This window comes from Ostrinia furnacalis, unplaced genomic scaffold (assembly GCF_004193835.3).
Source record: "Ostrinia furnacalis isolate ACB-3 unplaced genomic scaffold, ASM419383v2 OfSCF7285, whole genome shotgun sequence".
In the NCBI taxonomy this organism is placed as follows: domain Eukaryota; kingdom Metazoa; phylum Arthropoda; class Insecta; order Lepidoptera; family Crambidae; genus Ostrinia; species Ostrinia furnacalis.
The window spans coordinates 184,153-204,543 of record NW_021137524.1 but is presented as its reverse complement, the minus strand read 5'-3'; the positions used below and the strand labels follow the sequence as shown (position 1 = coordinate 204,543).

The 20,391-nt window shown below is 38.5% G+C and overlaps 1 protein-coding gene across 1 annotated transcript in view; it reads left to right on the top strand.

The window, feature by feature from the left end:
• LOC114363777 (putative fatty acyl-CoA reductase CG8306) overlaps positions 1–17,561 on the top strand; it is a 32,550-nt gene extending 14,989 nt beyond the window's left edge. The window contains exons 5-8 of the mRNA XM_028319595.1: positions 14,562–14,645; positions 15,702–15,810; positions 16,702–16,818; positions 17,438–17,561. Of these exons, the coding sequence (XP_028175396.1) occupies positions 14,562–14,645; positions 15,702–15,810; positions 16,702–16,818; positions 17,438–17,561 (434 nt within the window). The remainder of the gene's footprint in view (positions 1–14,561; positions 14,646–15,701; positions 15,811–16,701; positions 16,819–17,437) is intronic.
• Positions 17,562–20,391: the final 2,830 nt, after the last annotated feature.

Sequence of the window (20,391 nt, the reverse complement as noted above, 5' to 3'; positions counted from 1 at the left end):
TGACCCCCCGGCTGAGAATAAGTATGGTAAACTTAAACAGGAACTTATTAAACGCCTCTCACCGACACCGGAGAAACGCTATAAGCAACTATTGACGCATGAGGAGCTCGGTGATCGGACGCCCTCGCAGTTCTTGCGTCACCTGCGGAGCTTGGCTGGCCCTACGGTCCCCATGGATTTCCTCATTACCTTGTGGTCTAGCAGATTACCTCTAAATATCCAGACAGCTATAGCGTCGCAAATAGATCTTCCTGCGGACAAACTCGGTGAGTTGGCCGATAGAGTCTTCGAGATTGCACCTGTAACTCCTCAGCTGGCTAGCGCCTCAGCGGCTACGGCTTCAACTTCTTCGTCGTCCGATGACACGAGGCAGCAAGTTGACATCCTGGCTGAGCAAGTTGCTTCCTTGGCGAGCAGAATCAATGCAAAGGAAAGGTTTCCGTCTGAACCTTGTATGAACTGCTGTGATCGATCTCGTGCTAGATCAGCAAAACCTCGTCAACCTCCTGCTGATCACCCGCATTGCTTTTATCACTTCAATTACGGCGTCAAGGCAAACAAGTGCAAGCAGCCCTGCAGTTTCAAGGCGGAAAACTGTCAGGGCGGTCGCAAGTAGCGGCCAACGACTGCCCTTCTGCTACAGGCCGTCTATTTGTAACTGATCATGCTTCGAAAATGCAGTTTCTAGTGGACACTGGTTCTGACTTGTGTGTTTTCCCACGATCATTTGTCAAGACACCCTGCACTAAGACGACGTTTGACCTCGCTGCAGCTAATAATTCGGTGATACATACGTACGGTCCAATCAGACTACAGCTAAACTTAGGGCTTCGACGCGATTTTGTATGGAATTTTATTGTGGCCGAAGTTTCCAAGCCTATTATCGGAGTCGACTTCCTTAGCTACTACAACTTACTTGTCGATTGCCGTAATAAGCGATTAGTCGACGGAGTTACATCGCTCTCGGTAGCTGCTTTTTCGTCTGGAAATGATGACGTCGCTTCTGTCAAAGTGCCTTCAGGTAGTAATTCCGAGTCAGAATATCATCAGATTTTATCAGAGTATCCGGAGATCACTCGTCCTGCTGGAATTCATTCTCCTCCCAAACACAATACGCTGCACTTTATCAGAACTACTCCCGGCCCTCCTGTTTCATGCAGACCTCGCCGTCTCGATCCTGTTCGTATGCAGATTGCAAAGAAAGAGTACGAGGACATGGTAGCTAGCGGTGTGGCTAGACGGTCTGAAAGCGCTTGGTCATCAGCTCTACATCTGGTGAAGAAGAAGGACGATGGTTGGAGACCGTGTGGAGACTACAGAGCGCTTAATTCAAGAACAATCCCGGACCGATATCCAATTCGCCACATTCACGATTTTTCATACCAGCTTGCGGGTTGTACCATCTTTTCTACGATCGACCTTGTCAAAGCGTACAATCAACTTCCTGTAAATCCTGACGATATTCCAAAAACCGCAATCACAACACCTTTCGGCCTGTACGAATTCCCGTTTATGACTTTTGGTTTGAGAAACGCTGCACAGACTTTTCAGCGATTTATGGATGAAGTCCTTCTAGGTCTAGATTTCTGCTATGGGTACCTTGATGACATTTTGGTGTTCTCCTCATCAGCAGAGCTGCACAAAATCCACCTGCGTCAGCTTTTTGAGCGTCTGAAGCGTTATGGAGTTTTGGTGAACACCAAAAAGTGTACTTTTGGACAGGACAAGGTTACATTCCTAGGTTACACTGTGTCTGCTGCTGGCACTAAACCGCTTGAAACTAAGGTGCAAGCAATTCAAGATTTCTCACCACCTAAGACTGTGAAGGAACTTCGACGCTTTCTAGGAATGTTGAATTTTTACCGTCGCTTCATTCCCAATGCAGCTCGTTTTCAAGCACCGTTGAACGCCTTACTCGCTGGTCCGAAGGTCAAAGGCGCACACCCTGTCGAGTGGACACCCGAGCTGCAAGAGGCTTTCAAGAACTGCAAATCTTCACTCTCTCAAGCCGCACTCCTTGCTCATCCCAATCCTACAGCTGATCTCGCAATAGTGACCGACGCTTCAGAGTCGGCTATTGGAGCAGTTCTACAGCAACGTTCTGGAAATGGTTGGCAGCCTCTGGCTTTCTACTCGCACAAGCTAAGTCCTTCGCAGACAAAGTATAGCCCTTACGACCGTGAGTTGTTAGCTGTGTACGAGGCAATCAAATACTTTCGGCACATGGTTGAGGCCCGAACGTTTTCAGTGTTCACCGACCACAAGCCGCTAACCTTTGCCTTTTCTCAAGCCAAAGATAAGTGCTCACCTAGGCAATTTCGATACTTGGATTTTATTGCGCAGTTCACTACTGATCTTCGATATATTCCTGGCCCTGAAAACGTTGTCGCTGATGCCCTCTCCCGAGTTGAAGAAATCACATTATCTTTGGATTACCAGAAACTTGCGCAGTCTCAGGAGAAAATCTATAGTACTGCCGTAGGACGTGCACTGCTGAACATAAGTCTCTCTCAATGATTTCCATAATGACTAGTTGGTAGCGGCCTGCATCCAGCGCCTTCCTGCTACTTTTATAGCGTCGGTCCACCTTGTAGGTGGACATCCTACGCTGGGTTTTCCAGTACATACGTGGCCTCCACTCCAGAACCTTGATACCCTATCGGCGTACTATGTGTCCTACCTATTGCCACTTCAGGCTAATCCTTCAGGCTATTATGACAGCGACTTTAGTTCGTTTACTTCATTATGTACTATTGTAAACGAGAGTACATATTTACATCAAAATACAAAGCGCTCTACCTTGGTTATACAAAAGGAATACATAATAACTTGAGTACTACAGGTAAAGTGCACTGTAACGCAACGTCGTGGATGTCGTGAGTCGTGACATCAGGCCACGATTTTACGCACAATTAAACCAGGCTAGTTGATAGGGCTGCCACGACGGTGAGCGAAAATTTAAGATACATTTTGGTAACATTTTTGCCATTTCACAAATGTACTTCATAGAGCAACTTATGTATTTGAGATAGTGAGATTAGGCTTGTTATTCAAGACTGATTTTATAGCAATTATTCAAAAAACAAAAAGTAAAAAGAAATACTTAGCCTTTGCGCTTAGAAAAAGCCAGCATTCTTGATAAAGGAAAAATCGTCCGAAAAAAGTACTATTTTTAGCCTTCTATCGAGGCCTATGTAAGTTCTACCCTATATCTACTAAATAATGAACAAACTTAAATTTCTTTCGTGGATGCCAGAATTCATCCAAATTGATTCGACTCTATAAAGTATTATATTTAGTTATTTTAAAATTACTCTATTATGTGGAATATTGTAGAAAAGTACCCATTTCCCTTATTCAAAATGTGTCTTTATATTTCTCACATAAGTGACGCGTCTCGTTTAAGGCACTTCTGTGAATTGTTGCTAATTAAGTAAAATATTTAAACGATGTGTCGCGCGTGTTATACACGTTTTTAATATACAGGCTGTGCAAAAAAATCAGAGTCGAATATCGTTGTTTCAGCCAAAGGGCGTCTACTGCTGGACAAAGGCCTCCCCCAAGGATTTTCACAATGACCGGTCCTGCGCTGCCCGCATCCAGGTGTTTCCCGCGACCTTCACTAGATTGTCGGTCGACCGAGTGTAAGACTTACTCTACGTTTTTCGGCCCGTAGTCACCACTCGAAAACTTTTCTGCCCCAGCGGCTATAAGTTGTTCTACGAGCTAGAGTCTAGTAGGATAATACAGCAAAAATAATCCCTACTAATATTATAAATGCGAAAGTAACTCTGTCTGTCTGTCTGTGTCTCTTTCATGCCTAAACCACTGAACCGTTTTTGAAATTTGGCATAGAGATAGTTTGAGTCCCGGGAAAAGACATAGGATAGTTTTTAATCCGGTTTTTGAAAACAAAATTTGGAGGGCCGCGGGAGGAAAGTACACTATAAGAGGTGTTTCAAAAAATATTTTAGTAGGTACTAATTAATTAGATAAAAGGAACCTATATCTACGCTCATATTGAGTTAGAGTAGGAGAATACAGAAAAAATGTGCAGTGTAAAAACTATTTAATTTTTTTAGTAAGTACTAAGTTAGAGTAGACAAAAGGTGCCCATCAAAATCTATAAGGTATACGAGTACCTCTGGTAATTATAGGGATTTATTATACGAGTAGGACTTGACTCTGACGCACCCCCTTTTAACTCGCACTTTATTACACCCTGTATGACTGAAAGTGTGTAGGAAACCCAATATCCAAGACACGTGTATCGTGTAACCTTTAACTTGACTATTTTATATTATTACTAGCTTTTTCCCGTGGTTTCGCCCACGTGAACTTTGGTCTATCATAAAAAAGCTTTATTACGCACGTGTACTTTTAAAAACTGGGATAAAAACTATGCTAGGTTATTTCTTGGGTTTCAAACTTCTTTTATACCAATTTTCGTTAATATCGGTTCAGTGGTTTAAACATGACGTAACAAAGTTACTTTCGCATTTATAAAGTTAGTAGGTATCTTCTTACCATTGCTCTGATTTTTTTGTTCGAAGTAAGTATTTAAGTTAAAACTACTTTTAAAAACTTAAAAACACTTCGTATACTTATTAAGTATTATTAAATGCTAAGTGTGTTTGCTTAAAAGTAATCTTTTTTTCTTTCTTTTTTTGTCCACAACGAGGAAGCTCTTATAAATAAATAACTTATTAAATTATTTTTATGAGTGCTTAATGTTTATCTCGATAGCCTAAAAGGGTTTTATAAAATATGTTCATTAACGGATTTAGGTGGTTAAAACCCACAAGGTGGACCGACGACATCATAAAGGTAGCAGGAAGGCTCTGGACGCAGGCCGCTACCAACCGGGCAACATGGAAAGCATTGGGGGAGGCCTATGTTCAGCAGTGGACGTTCTATGGCTGAGATTAATTGTGGTCAAATACCTGCCTTGTTATGCATTAAAAAAAAGATGATGATGCAACGAATTTAATTAATATTAATGTCATTTTTAGGGTTCCGCACCGTCTGTCGGTTAGCTGTATCTCATGAACCATGATAGCTACACAGTTGAATTTTCAGAGGTTTTGTTACGATTTATTTCTGTTGCCACTATAAAGTTTTTTAAAATAGCTTTTGCCCGTGGCTTGACCCGCGTAAAATTTACTCTGTCACAGATCGTCATAAATTATATTATAGCCTATATGTTATTCTGGGTTATAAACAATAATACTGTAAAGTTTCGTCAAAATCCGTTCTATAGTTTTTGCGTGAAAGAGTAACAAACATCCAGACATATAAAATTTCGCATTGATAATATCATTAGGATCTAATTCATGTTTTTTTTTTCTTTTTCAGGTTGGTATCCGTTGAAACAGCTTGTCCTCTCCATAACTGTAAATACTAAACTTTTAAAAAACATTGGTATTAGTTACACTTTAGGTTTCACACTAACTCTAGGGCTTATGTTACTTCAAACACATCGTATAATTGATGGTTCATAAAGTAATTTAGACCCAAATTAAACGTAACATCAATGGAAATGCTTATCAAAGGACAAATTCAAAGCTTAGTCTTATTATCAGATCAGATCATTAATCAGAGGAAGTTTCTGTTGAACCCAATTAAAATTAGGCGTCGTGTCGCTTTGACAGTTGACGGACGATACATTTTGACATTACTTGATTGGTCTTATCAGCTGAAAAATATAAGACAACTACCTACTACGAGTAATTTACGCTCACTTTACCAATGTGAGTTGTACTCTAATTTCTAAATCTTGAAAAATATCATGGAAAGATTACAAACGATGCTTGATTAAATGAAGCAACAAATCGAACGCACTGCGTTGAATAGAGCTCTGTGATTGGTTCGGTGTCACCCTGTGCGTCCACGCGCACTGTGAGACCTCATAGTAATGTTTGTGAATACAGGCGTAAAATGCCCGCTTTGCACGTGTGGATTTGATGAGTAATAATAAGTTAGTAGAACTCTGATTTTTTTACTCAAACATAGTAGAACCCTGGTTCTTCTTAAACCCATAAGGTGGACTGACGACCTCATAAAGGTAGCGGGGAGGCGCTGGATGCTGAATGTGGAAATCATTGGACGTCGTTGGATCAATGGACGTCCTGCGGCTGAAATGATGAATCGTTTGTTTCAGCCAAATGAAAGGCTTTTCATAACGATCGGTCCTGCGCTGCCCGCATCCAGGTTCTTCCCGCGACCTTTACCAGATCGTCGGTCCACCTAGTAGGAGGCCTGCTACGCTACGGCTTCCGGCCCCTGGTTGAGAACTTTTCTACCCCAACGTCAAATGATGAATCATTTGACTATAATTGCTCTTTCCCGGTTGGCCCGTGTGGATTTTATTCGTAGTACTTACCCTAATTTTAACTTTTACATTACCCTAATTTACCCCTCTGTATTTTATCTCTTGCATCAGCTTTAGTAAAAATCCTGATAAACTTGGTCGAGCCGTTTCCGTTTTTAAACAGAACGAACAGTTTTTTTTTAATTTTACTTAGGTATGTATTTTTGAATCTGACGTAGAGTGTCATTTTATAGCTGTCAAATTCACTGTGAAACAATGAAGTGTGTGCAAAAAAAATATTTTTTTTTTACTAATCAAACTTTGTCCAATCCAGCCTCCCAAGTCGTGGAAAATAAATTCTACTTACTGTAAAACAGTGACAGCTGAGGTCGTAAAATATGACAGTAGTTTGGTATTGTCAAAATGTCAATTTTATTATGACACCCCTAAACGTTGAACCACGTTGAACACTGCAATTCAAGTGCCCCAGTTTCGTGTGTGGTGACCATAAGTAATACCTCCTTCAGGAATGGGTCACATTTGTGTCCGTATTATTACAATTTCTTTCGTTTTACTATTGAAAGAAAGGTCTACCTTTATGTCACTGTTTCACAGTAAAAAGTTTCTTAGTTTATGGCCGCAGCTCCATTTCGTATGATTTTTTTAAACTCAATGCATTTTCAGAGATTTCATTAACATGTTACTATAGTCTGGTCTGGCTACAAAACAACTCATTTACTTTACTGCAAAAAAGAAACATACGGGTCGAATTGAGAACCTCCTCCTTTTTTGAAGTCGGTTGATAAATGTCATTTATTTCATTTTACCAAACGCAAATAGAAGTTTCTGTATACAGATTAAAAAAGAGAATATCATAGAGCGAAATGCAAATAAGAAAATAATATCATTGAGTTATAATGTACTACGTACACTTTAATGAATAATATTTAGATGTTTTTGTGTACAGATTCAAAATAGGAAAAGTGTACAGATTCAAAATGACATTTCATTTTCAAACTCTAAAATATTGCTTCATCAAAAACACATTCCCGTATTTTATTAAACGTATTTTATTCCTTTATTCAATTAAATAATTCTGAAAAGGGAAATACGGGGTGTTATCTAAGCCAATAACGCGTTTAATGTCCAAAGGATAGGGTTGCGAGAATATAAAACATTTTTATCTGGAAACACGCCGGCTATCGCCGGATAACATCAAAGGTAACTGCGCTGGGGTGACCATGCTTATTTCAGGAAAAAGTAGAACACTCACTTTTTAACCGACTTCAACAAAAGGAGGAGGTTTACAATTCGGTTGGTATATTTTGTTTTGTTTTTGTAAACATTAAACCGCTGAATGATTTGTAGAAACAATTATCTATGACGTAAATTTACTAAAAAGTATTCCCACTAACCACACCAGTAAAGTAGATTTTTCATATCTTTTCAAAATTATGTATTACTTAAAACATCTACTGGTGGGTCTAAAACACTTGAAAATTTGACAGCTTGGCAATGTTATGTATCTTTAGCTCAGTAATCAGAGCAGTTGCCCTGCAAGAAAAAGGTTGTTAGTTCACGCCGTAATATCTACGGTATCTCTTTTTTTAGTGTTTCAAATAAATACTCCAACATTTAATTTTAATCCTTCAAGCACCACGAATCTAGACCGTAGCCGGCTACGGCTTGGGGGCTGAGAGGTTAAGACGCGGTAAAAATGGCCTACTTTTTAAAACTCTCGCAATATCCTGCGCAATATTCAAGCATGGTCACCCTACGCAGCAGTTAAAGTGTACGACCGTCGCGATTCGAATCCCGTGTTATTGGGGATTAGCATACGGAATCCAGTAAACGTCCGTTTTATTGCACTCGAGCGTTAAACTGACGTGAGGGTGGCCACACGATGCGCTGTGTAAATAAATAGTTTCAGGAACGGCAACTGGATTTATAGAATTCAAATTGCAACTTCTTCTTCTTTTCGTGTTGATAATAAATCTACACGTGCCTACACAGTGTCAGCCCAAAACTTCGCCACTAGTGTGGCGTTGTCAGCAGCATTCATCAAATCCTCCTGAGTGCAGTTGCTCGGGCATTCAGGCCAAAACCACACCTGCACTTATTACCTGGCTAAAAACTTTAGACTAAGATGAAACTGAAAAATTGCTGAAATACTCTACTTGATACAATATACGTAAACACACACACACACGCACACATCAAACGCAACCTAAAATATGTGGTGATTTTGTTACTTTTTGGTTATGATAAAAAAATGTTACTTAATGTTAATTTGTTAAGGGAGAGCGACTCCTTCTGGCACAGGTGCCATTGCACTTACAAGAAAGAGTCCACCTCAAATCCTATTAATTGTTGTTGTTAACGAAACAAACATTTAACATTTAAATTTTTCATGTTTAAGCCAATTGCAACTTACAAGGTTAATTATATTTTATGGCTGGCTAACCATAAAACAATTTTAACAGCATTATTGCGTTCTGGCAGTTGGAGGTAAGATAGCCACATCCTCTGTGGTTAAAAATTCCGGGTGAAGCTCGCTTCCACATTCGCTCTGATCATCACTTTCCATCAGGTGAGATGCAGGCCAGAGCTTCCTTGTTGTATGTTGTTGGATACATCAAATTATTGAGGAAGATAATTTGTAAAAGAACTTCTCTTTCGATTGGTGAAAACCCCATGAAATTCCGTCCAATTGTTATTGAGTTGCGAACTGTGGGTCTAGACAAAGTGCAAATTATAATCGCAAAACAGTCGAAAAGTGGTCGAAAAGCCCTTTTTTGTATGGAGTTTTGACGGATTCGATTTTCGATTCGATCAAAAAGTGCGTTTTGTCTAGGGGGGCTGATGTAGATAGACAGACGCGGCGAAGGACTTTATATAATTATCAAGTATTGACGATCGATTTCTAATACAAATCATCATCAGGTCATTTAGTCTGCAGGAGCACGACCCTCTCTAATTTAACGTATTTATGAGGCATATTGTATATTATTATGTATTCTTAATATAAATGCATTCATGATTCATAAGCAATTGTTGTGCTCAGTAGTGCTCTCCCTGTTTGGGTGTCCACGGAAGACCAGCGTCGTGGCATTATCTACTGAGATGCTACGACACCATGCTGAGTGGATACCTTTTCAGTATCATTGTAATTACCTTCTCATTAAATAATAATAAGTATTAAATAAATAATAAATAAATAAATATCCTTAGACATTTTACACTGCGCTTCTAGTCCCAAACTAAGCAAAGCTTGTACTATGGGTACTAGACAACGGATATAAACATACTTAAATACTTTTTTTTTTGTAAATACATACTTATTATACATAGAAAACACCCAGTCCAATACAAACAAATATGTTCATGCACACAACTGTTTGTACTGTGCGGGAATCGAACCCGCTACCTCCGGAATAGTAGTCCGTTTCGAACCATTAATTAAGTATTGTAAGTGTATTGTCGATGATACTGAATAAACATTTTTTTCTTTCTTTCTTTCTTCTTCTTTCTAATTTAACAAAGGCAGAGGAGGATTTAATGGAGAATTCAGCCTACACTTCCCACGCTCTGGCCAGACGGGTTGAGTAGTCATGTAAATATTAGAGAACAAAGGGCAGGAATCAATAGGACAATGTAAGCCACAATAGAAGAGTATCAGCTAAATATTCCAGATTTCGTTATCCAATAAATCTACCGCAGTAATTCTAAATCCTATTCAAGATTTGGCGTTCAAACCGATACAGTATTTACTCGATGGGAGCTTGGATTGTGGCTTTAACATGCAAATACTATGTTCATAAATGGTGTATAGTTTCTTAAGCAGTGGTTAATCTATTATAGATTTCTGTTTCACTGCTGTTTCACTGTATGTTTTCCAAACAAAATAAAATATAAAATATAATATAATATAATCTTATTAAACCCTCTCATGTTATTGTACAATATTGAGTATTGAAATTGTGTTATTCTGTTTATGAACTTATAGACTAGAAAGTCGATTTTAGTGTTGTTGGTTATTCAAAAAGTAGGATAAAATTACTGCTTAAGATATTTTCGTTCGTTCGTTCGTTTCAACCAAATGACGTCCACTGTTGGACAAAGGCCTCCTCCAAGGTTTTTCACAATGCACGGTCCTGCGCTGCCCGCATCCAGGCTCTTCCCGCGACCTTTACCAGATCGTCGGTCCACCTAATAGGAGGCCAGCCCACGCTACGTAAGATATACTCATATATTTAAATCCTACTTTTGAAAGGCTGGATGGGATAAAAACTGTCCTCCATTTTTTCCTGAGTACCTGTCTTTACACGTGAAAGAGGCACAATCATCCCTCTACCATCCTCATTCCTCACTTTTCTAATTTAAAATATTAAGCAGGATTTGGTACAATATGAGCTAGAGGTAATTATTCTACTGGGACAAAATCGTAAGGATCAGTTCTCAGAACCGAATCTTGGACCAACATTGTTTCAGGTTATCGCGGTCAAAGCTTTAACGTATTCCGAAGCTTAATTTAATTAAGTCTGAGATATTCTCAGGTGAAACTCCGTTTGTGTATTCACAGCAGTACCTATCTAATATTATTTGCTTTGTTTATTACTACAAGCAAGTACTATAATAAAAGGGTTCCCTACGTTTTATCGAAAGTCGTTTCATCGAAGGTCGTTTCATCGAAGCCGTTTCATCGATTGGTCATAATCTCGAACGTACGAAATATCGAATGCCGTATCATCGAATGGTCACATTATCGAATGGTCGAATCATCGAATGTCTTAGTGTCGAAAGGTTGTTTATTTTAAGTATCAAATATGGCAACATGGAAGGTTACGTTAGGCTGACTTGCACCATCTCACTTTAACTGAGACAAACGTCAAAAATCTGTCAAACTCTATACATAAAAACACCGGTTATCGTCATAGATACGGTTAAAGTCAGGTGGTGCAATGCAACTCAGCCCAAGTTAGTTTAAACCCAGCTTTTTTTCCGTAACTTTAAATATCCAACTATCAAGTTTAATGACATGTGGTTAAGTATATGTATAAGTATCGAGAAAATGCGTTTTCAAACCACCAAAATAGTAAAAGGGCGGTAAAGTCACGAAAGTGATTTAAATTTAACTAGAACGTCAAAGTTTGATTTCGCTGTATGGATGTTTTTTATGCTGGGTTGCACCATCTTACTTTAACATTGACAAACGTCAAAAATATGTCAAACTCCATACAAAAAACGCCGGTTATGGTTAAAGTTACGGTCAAAGTTAGGTGGTGCAACTCAACCTTAATTTAGCTTGTAGGTACTAAGGCACTAAGGCAAAGGCGTGAGTGCATCGTACAGCCAAGTCTGGTCGCCGAACGCTATTGTGTTATTCAATAATATAATTAATAATATAATTTTTTATATCAAAGTCAAAGTCAAAAGTCAAAATTTCTTTATTTGTTTGGACTAATAAATAGTTCTTACAAATCGTCATTTTGCTCTTAAGGAGCCTCTACATGTCTCATAATCTTTTTACCCTACCAGCGCTTCGAGACCAACATTTGGCAAGTGCTGAGAAGAAGCGCCGCAACAAACTCAGTCACCACTGTCTGCCGGTTAATATAAATAAATAGAAATAGTAGTAGTAGGTACATTCGATTCAGGAGCAGTTCACTGAATTTACCATGCATTCTTGTATGGTGTATCTTATAAGAATGGGTATACAAGATTGCGTGGTATATTAAACAAGGTAGTGGACAGATTTACCCGATGGCCTGAGGCATATCCACTTCAGGACATCACTGCGGAGAGCTGCGCTGCCGCCCTCGTGTCGGGTTGGATTGCCAGGTTTGGCTGTCCCGAGCGAATAACCACTGATCGCGGCCGTCAATTTGAGTGCCACCTCTTCGAGGCCCTTGCTGCCATGGTTGGTGCGCACCACTTCCGCACGACCGCCTACCACCCTGCGGCGAACGGCATCGTCGAGCGTCTACATCGACAACTCAAGGCGGCGATCATGTGCCATGCTCCTTCGCAGTGGCATGAAGCTCTTCCGTTGGTCTTGCTTGGCATGCGCAGCGCTTTTAAAGAGGATCTTCAATCATCCCCTGCTGAGTTGGTGTATGGCGAAACTCTTCGCCTCCCAGGTCAGTTCCTGAGTCCGAGGGATGATTACAAAACTGCCGATGTCACGCAGTACGCAACCCGGCTTCGCGCGTACATGGCCAAGCTCACCCCTCGGCCAACTTCATGGCATGCCACTTCATCTTTCTATATTCCACGAGATCTTCAGTCCAGTTCGCATGTTTTCGTCCGGCAAGATCGCCTCAGAACATCATTGGAGCCTCCATATGCTGGTCCATTCAGAGTGATCAAGAGACAACCAAAGTTTTATACTCTGGACATCAACACAAAGGAGGTGAACGTCTCTATCGACAGACTTAAACCAGCATATGCAACACAGGATTCAAGAGAGGCCGAGATTCCAGACGCTAATGAAGATAATGTCAGGCAGACCTCCAGCGGCAGAATAGTGAGGTATCCAGACTTCTACCGACCGTAGTTACGGTCTGGCGGGGGAGTACTGTGGCGATCTATGTATGCTTGTACGCCACAATGCAATGCAAACTCATTCGTCCGCCCGCGGCACTCCGTGCCGCGCGCTCCTGGCCGGCAATAAAAAAGAAGTTTTTAGGTCGTCACTTTTGACACTTCACTGCGACTCGCTCTTTTAATTTTATTCGGATTGATAATTTTATTTCTTTTATGTTTTTGTAATATAGTCAATTGTAAATACATTTCTTTATTCAATGCCGCTTATAATTTGATATACACCTTCGATAAATTAATGTGAGGAGACGTTCGATTCGTCTCCCACAGACCTATAAAAAAAGTCGGACGGAGTCTCCTCAACAAAATACTGTGACATTAGGATACACCAGCTTGCCTGTACGTACAGGCCGGCACGCACACATTCACACCCTGATACACCACTTCGAGTGCAAACTTCACACAGTTGACACATTTAAGCAGCGAAAAAACAACACGAACACGACATGTCTTGTGTGATGAAATTGTGTAAAAACCGTTCTGTTCGAACAAACAAAAATTAAGGAATCACATTTCACAGGCAAAATAATAATCCAATCACTTATTTCCCGACATTAAAATATTGAAATTAATTGAAATCAAACGTCATTCACTCGAAAAAATAATACGTCAAAGACCAGTGTTCTCAGTTATTTACGTGGGAAAATTACCCGAAATATGGGAAATTAATAATAATTTTAGGACTTTTTAGTTATTTATTACGCATACTATGGAAATAAAATAATTTATCATAATAATTGTGTTTTAATGGGATATATTTTCATAGGCAAATTTTATCCTTCCCAAATGGCTCATATTTGTATGGGTGGAATCTTGCAAACTGAATTAAGACCCACTTCCAGGCAACCGATTAAGCTGAAATTTCGCAAACACATGTGATTTGGATGACCATGCAATATTATGATGACATGGAGCTGATCTGATGATGGAGCTGGAAGGTGGCCATAGGAACTCTATAATAAAACGACTTAAATGCATCGAGTTTGGGCTCGTTCGTTTTGTATTGATGAGTATTTTAATTCTATATAGTAATCGGGGTCTAATGATGGAGCTGGAAGGTAATTCGCAATAAACGACACAATCGCATCAAGTTTGGGTTTGGTTCAATTTTAATTTCTGTGATGGGTCTGGGTGTTAATATGTATAATAAGTTTGTATTTACAAAAAAAAAATATTTAAGTATGTTTATAGCCGTTTTCTAGTGAGCGGACGCTGTGAATGTACGTCACACGGGGTCACGTGACCGTCGGCGGGACTCAATATTTAAGCGAACTTTGAATGCCTATAAAATCATAACTACTGGGTATTTTTGAATGAAATAAAAACTAATGTATTTGTAAATGTAAAAGCTTAACTGTAACATAGGTTTCAAGTGATTTTGCATACCTAGTAACATTCTCAATTATGTCTACATTTCCAAGTAACATCTGCCGATCTATGTTTTTCTTAAAATAAATGGGTAAAATGTTTTGGCTAACATGGCATCCCTAAATTCACTCACACAATAGACAAACGCCAAAATTTTGCGTCACAGTTTTGTTGTAGCGCGAGTTCCGTCCGCCTTTTTTTATAGGTCCATGTCTGTAGGTAGCATTACAAATTATAATCAAAAACAGTCTATTAATAGCTAATTTTGTATTTCTTTCAGTCGTGGCGTCGTGGAAGGAACCAGTTCCTGGCTGGACCGCTTCCAAAGTTGGCCCGCAAGGCTTTCTTATGGGTGCTAGCAAAGGTATGTTAATTACTGCCCAGCTACACTTATACAATGTATAGTAGTATAGTAATCGGAATAGGTTGTGTGATTCTTTCAGGCAGTGCATTTTCGCATGTCGCGTGCGCTATGAAAAATTTACATTCGTTTTGCAGAATAGCTCAAATACTAATATTACAATGCAAATAAAAACTACCTTAATGACCTGCTTTTTCTTGTGTTGGAAAAAAACTGAAAAAGTAGTGAAAAAAGTCATATTTTTTTCTAATTAAATCCATTCTTACTCCCTTAAAATGTATGAAACTTGTATTTGTTTTCTACTTCTGCTAATATATAATTTTATTGGCTATCGCATGATATAAAATTTTTGCTTATTAGTGTTAAGCTACCCACGCTATCACTTGTTTTTGAAGGAAGAGGTGAAAACTTAAAATTCAAAATTTAAATCCTTGTAATTTTGCGAGAAAGGGTCAAGCCCTAAATTTAAAGTATTTTCATCGATAAAATTGTCCATAGATTACGCCCTTAAAGTTTGATCACTACATGCCCGGACACACTGTATTATTAAGAAGAAAGATTGGATTGTTTGTATTGAATAGGCTCAGAAACTGGACTGATTTGAAAAATTCTTCAATGTTAAAATCCGATGACCATAGGCGGTACGAAGTTCGCCGGGGCAGCTAGTTGCACTGTGAGATTTCGCCGTCTCTTCCAATATGCTTCATTAATGTATTTATTTAACATCATTATTGTGTTTTTCTGTAGCATGCTTTTTTGCTTCACATCTTCTACTTGTCAATATTGACCGAAAAAATTAGCATTAGAAACTTTAAAGGCATTTAACTAATTTAGTTTTAAGCTACATGACGTATTAAAATAAGGCTGAACTATGTTTCATTAATAAAAACGATATAACCCTCATTGATTATGCGTTTTCAAAGGTACTTAAAATTGTATTTTTCTATCAACTTAAAAATAATAAGTTTTCTGGGTTTTATGTGTTCTTGTTTTGTGTCCTGAAATTATTCAAATTATTAGTTTATAGGTACAACTCTTCTTTGAATTGGATTATTTCAGGAGTCGTCCGCCGCCTGCCGATGGCCAAAGAGAACATAGCGGACTACATACCAGTCGATGTGGTGGTCAACCAATTGCTGGTCGCCGGCTGGCACGCGGCCAAAGACAAGTGAGTGTTCATCATCATCAGGATCATCATCAGGTCATTAATCTCCACTACAGGACCTTCTAGGTTACCAGAGCAAATGAGGGTTTTGGCCTACACTCCCCATTACCTCGAAAATTACTCACGATATTGCTATTAAAAAAGATCTCCAGTAGCGACCAGGCGTGTGGCCAGGCCGCCCACTAGATGGACTGACGACCTGGTGAAAGTCACTAGTTAAGCAGGACCGGTCGTTGTGGAAATCCTTAGAGAAGTCCTTTGTCTATGGGTTCTGCAGCCTTATCTATGGACCATTTAACAATCTGTACTTCTATACTAATAATATTATAAAATGCGAAAGTAACTCTGTCTGTCTTGCTTTCACGCCTAAACCACAGAACCGATTTTGATGTTTGGCATAGATATAGTTTGAGTCCCGAGAAAAGACATAGGATAGTTTTTATCCCGGTTTTTGAAACAGGGACACGCGCGATAATGTTTTTCTGTGATAGACAAAATTCCACGCGGGCGAAGCCGCGGGCGGAAAGCTAGTCATAAATAAATGTCCACCAGTCTCGTAAACGACATTTATTGCTACTTTTTATTAAGTGGTTTCTTAAAACTGTAATTGATCATGGGGTTCGTGGACAAAGAAGTTTAAGAAACCCTGGACTAGACGATAATGGTAAACTTTTTTTAACAACTTGAAAAAATGTAATTGCCTAAGGTGGGGATCGAATCCACGACTTATTATTTAGGTTAAATTAAATTTAGTTAGAATTTAGGATACTTCATAACGAAAATCTTTTTTTATTTGGTTTTTTATTTCATGATTCTTGCAAAATTGTCCCCAACTAGGTACATGCCACAAAGTATATCTTGACGTGCCGTTAACTGTTTAAATTAATCTTTCAGGTCGGGTTTGACAGTGTACCACTGTTCTTCGTCCACGTGTCGGCCATTCCGCTGGGAGATGATAGAGCCAGCTATTAATGAAATGCTGCACAAATACCCGCTCAAAAGTGCTGTGTGGTAAGTATAAATGCGTTTCATATCATTTATTAACCGACTTAAAAAAAACAGGTTATCAAATCGTTGAGCGGCCACAGTTAGTAGTACCTAGCTAGTAGCCCATTTATTATTCAATTAAAATTCGCAATTTATAAAATCAGCTCTGATACAACTGTTACGAAATATTATTATTAGAAATCACTTATTATAACAAAAAAAAGACTGATTTCGAATTTTCCCTAATCGTAAACCGTTTTTAAATGAAGGAATTATAGCTTTTGTGATAAATAAAAGAAATAATGAAATTAATAACTTTCTATTCGGTTTAGAGCGCACAGTTTAAAAAGGAAGTAGCGATAGTGACAACATTACAAAATTAAACGGATTTCCGTATTGCAAACACACAATATAAAATGGTTGCGTTCCGTTCTAACACTAAATATAGGTAGATGAAATGTTTTTTTAATGAAAAACAATAGTTTATATAAGTTTCCCATGCAAGTAATTATGCATTCGTTTACCAAAAAAGTATTTATATTGAGTTTCCTGGTACCTGCAAGATTTACTTAGTTTGTGGACTAGATGGCGTAGTGTAAAATTTTAGCAATAATTTTGTACTAAAATGTGTACTAATTTTCAGGTACCCCCACCTCAAATTGGTGCCGTCTATCTGGTTGTTCAAACTGTCGGCCATCTTTGTTCATTTCTTCCCCGCTATACTTCTGGACATGCTGCTCAGAGTTACTGGAGGGAGACCCATGTAAGTTAATACATCTATTTTTACAAATATTATAAAAGATTCTGTGTTTATTTTATATTATTTTCGTTTGGGATAACAAACAATAGGCTAGTTTCCTAAAAAAATTTTTTTAGTCCGTCATGTTTAATGTCAAAAAATATTGGACACATATATTTTTATTTGTCAATCTAACAAATAATTACATAGTTATGGTGCGTTGAAGTTCCGCACGACGTCACAACGTGCGGCACTTTTATGCACGCATTGACGTCACGGGCCTCTTCTTATGAACTTTGGCGCGCTTTATCTCTTTAAATTTTCATTAGTTTGAAAAAGTGAAAAATACGTGTAGAGTATTTTTTGATAAGTTAACTGACGGACTAATTAAAACTCTTGCTTTTTGACCCAGGAAACATCCCTATTGTGCAATATTGCAAATACAACCGTAGTACTTATTATTATTCTGTGATACAACTGCTGCATACATAAGTACACTTACACTATTATGCTACCAGCACCTTATACCATGATATTGCGTCTATGAAGAAACTTAAGAGCGTTTACGCCGTTTGGCGCAAAAACAGTACTTTTTCAACCCGTTACAATCATTAACCAGTTACATTACAAATATGTTATAGGCATAAAGGCAATTTCGTCGTCTAAATAGTTAGTTGAGAAAATATTTCGATTAGTATAGTATTTAAGAATTCTATCAAGATAAGTCCACACAGGTTTTCAAATTTCCACTTTAGCGTCAGTTTACAAGCTGAAATTTTTATAAAAATACTTATAAAACGATATAACAAACATTTATATCCTATAGCATAGGTCCTTAGGCAATAAGTGATTTTTACACCATTATTCTTCTTTAATTCAACATAAAAATAGCTTAATATAATAAAATAACATCTTCTTTAAAATATTTACTTTGAAACGATATATTATATAATTCACTGTTATTGTTTTGCTATAAACATTTGAAAACTATTAAAAAACGCCGCGCGCGAATTTTTTCCAATGATGCCCCTTGAAACGCCGCGCTTCGCGTAAACGCTCTTAAGGCTATGAGCGCACGGCTGAATTTTGTCACTGACAGTATATCTTTCTTTTTTAAACTTTTTTAAAGAGGAAAAGAGACCACGTACATATCACTTATTCTTATCTATGGAGAGACATACTGTCATGGTGACAAAAGTCATCTGTAGGCGCGCGCTTATGGATAATAATTAATATTTTTTTATTTAATCAGCCAATGGCATTTTTTTACTGTACGACTAAATAAAATAAAATAAATTGCTTCCAGTCATGTACAACCAGTCTTGGCTTTTCTTCATTGCCTCATCATTGTCGCCTTTTTCATAGGAATTAGTAGAAGGAATAATTCATTCGAAAAAGCCTTCTCCATCGATAGGCCTATCGATAGTATCGATACCGTCGATACTATCGATAGCTCAAAACGAGGCAATACTATTGAATATGTGCAATACTATCGATACTATGGATAGTATTGTTGCTCGTGAAGAACAAACTATCGATAGTATTGTCGCTTTTGAATAAAAAGCTATCGATACTATCGAAAGTATCGATAGCTTTTTATTGAAAAGCTACTACAATACTATCGATAGTCTTGCGATAGTTTGGCTATCGATAGACTATCGATAGTCGACTATCGATCGGCAACACTAATAGGAATCACACGAATTTCCCATGGACCGTTTAGCCTAGGCGCAGACCACAGACTTTTAGCTGGTCGATAGTTACCGGGCTGTTAATAATATTACATATGGACATGTATGAAAGCACATTACACCGATTTGCTATCAGGCGATTCTTCATTGTCCAGCATTGGACGAAATTTGGCTGAAACAAAGCCTTTACCGATTGAAGCGATTTCGATAAAAGTGGACTGTATAGCGATAGGGAGACTTCCAAAATATTTCTGTGACTTGGGTGAAAAACTTTAAGATTGAAAATAATGTAAAAGGATTGCGATCGGGCTTACCTGGCTCCTGAAGATGTTTAGCCTGATACGTACAATTCAAGTAATCCCCCAGTGCTGGGCCCAGATGAGTTCCTACCGTCCTTGTAGTAACGGCCACGCTGGACACCTTCACACCGCCTCTCACGCAATCGATGATGGATTTAATAAATATACTACTTTAAACTACTGCGACACTAATTGAGAGTAATTTCTATGCTTGCGCGATAATTCCGACAAGTTTAACCGCCTTTTTGGCGATTCGAAAACGAGAGCGACACGACGGCCGAATCCAAATTTTGCAACTAACTTTATTTGACATTTCAACCAAATGTTGCTATACGAAAAATATTAAATAATGCTACGACTATGGTTTCACATTTATGTCAAAAGTGAACATTCCGCCCACCTAAATACAACCGTATTTACTACGAAAACGAAAAAAAAAAATACGGCGAAAATTCAAAAAATACGATAAGGCAACAAGTGCAACTTACAAACTACGAGACGATAGGTTTACACTCACCCTGTATTCGCGAAGGCAGTGTAAAGCGATAAACGAAACTTATTTAAATTTAATTTGATAAGTCATTTGCCAAAGGCAAAGGACAAATCTTAACGACTGGTCTTTTGTACTGCCCAGCAGCAGTCCTCACGGTCACCACTCGACAAATTCCATCTAAGCCAGGATGTAAGGCAACGATACGACCCAATGGCCACTTTTGTGGGCTTAGTAGCTCATTAACAACTAGAACCATTGTTCCCACAGTTATATTAGCATTGGTTTTATCCCACTTAGCACGTTGCTGTAAGGTGTGCATGTATTCATTGCGCCATCTAACCCAAAAGTCCTGGTGCATCTGTTGGATAAGCTTCC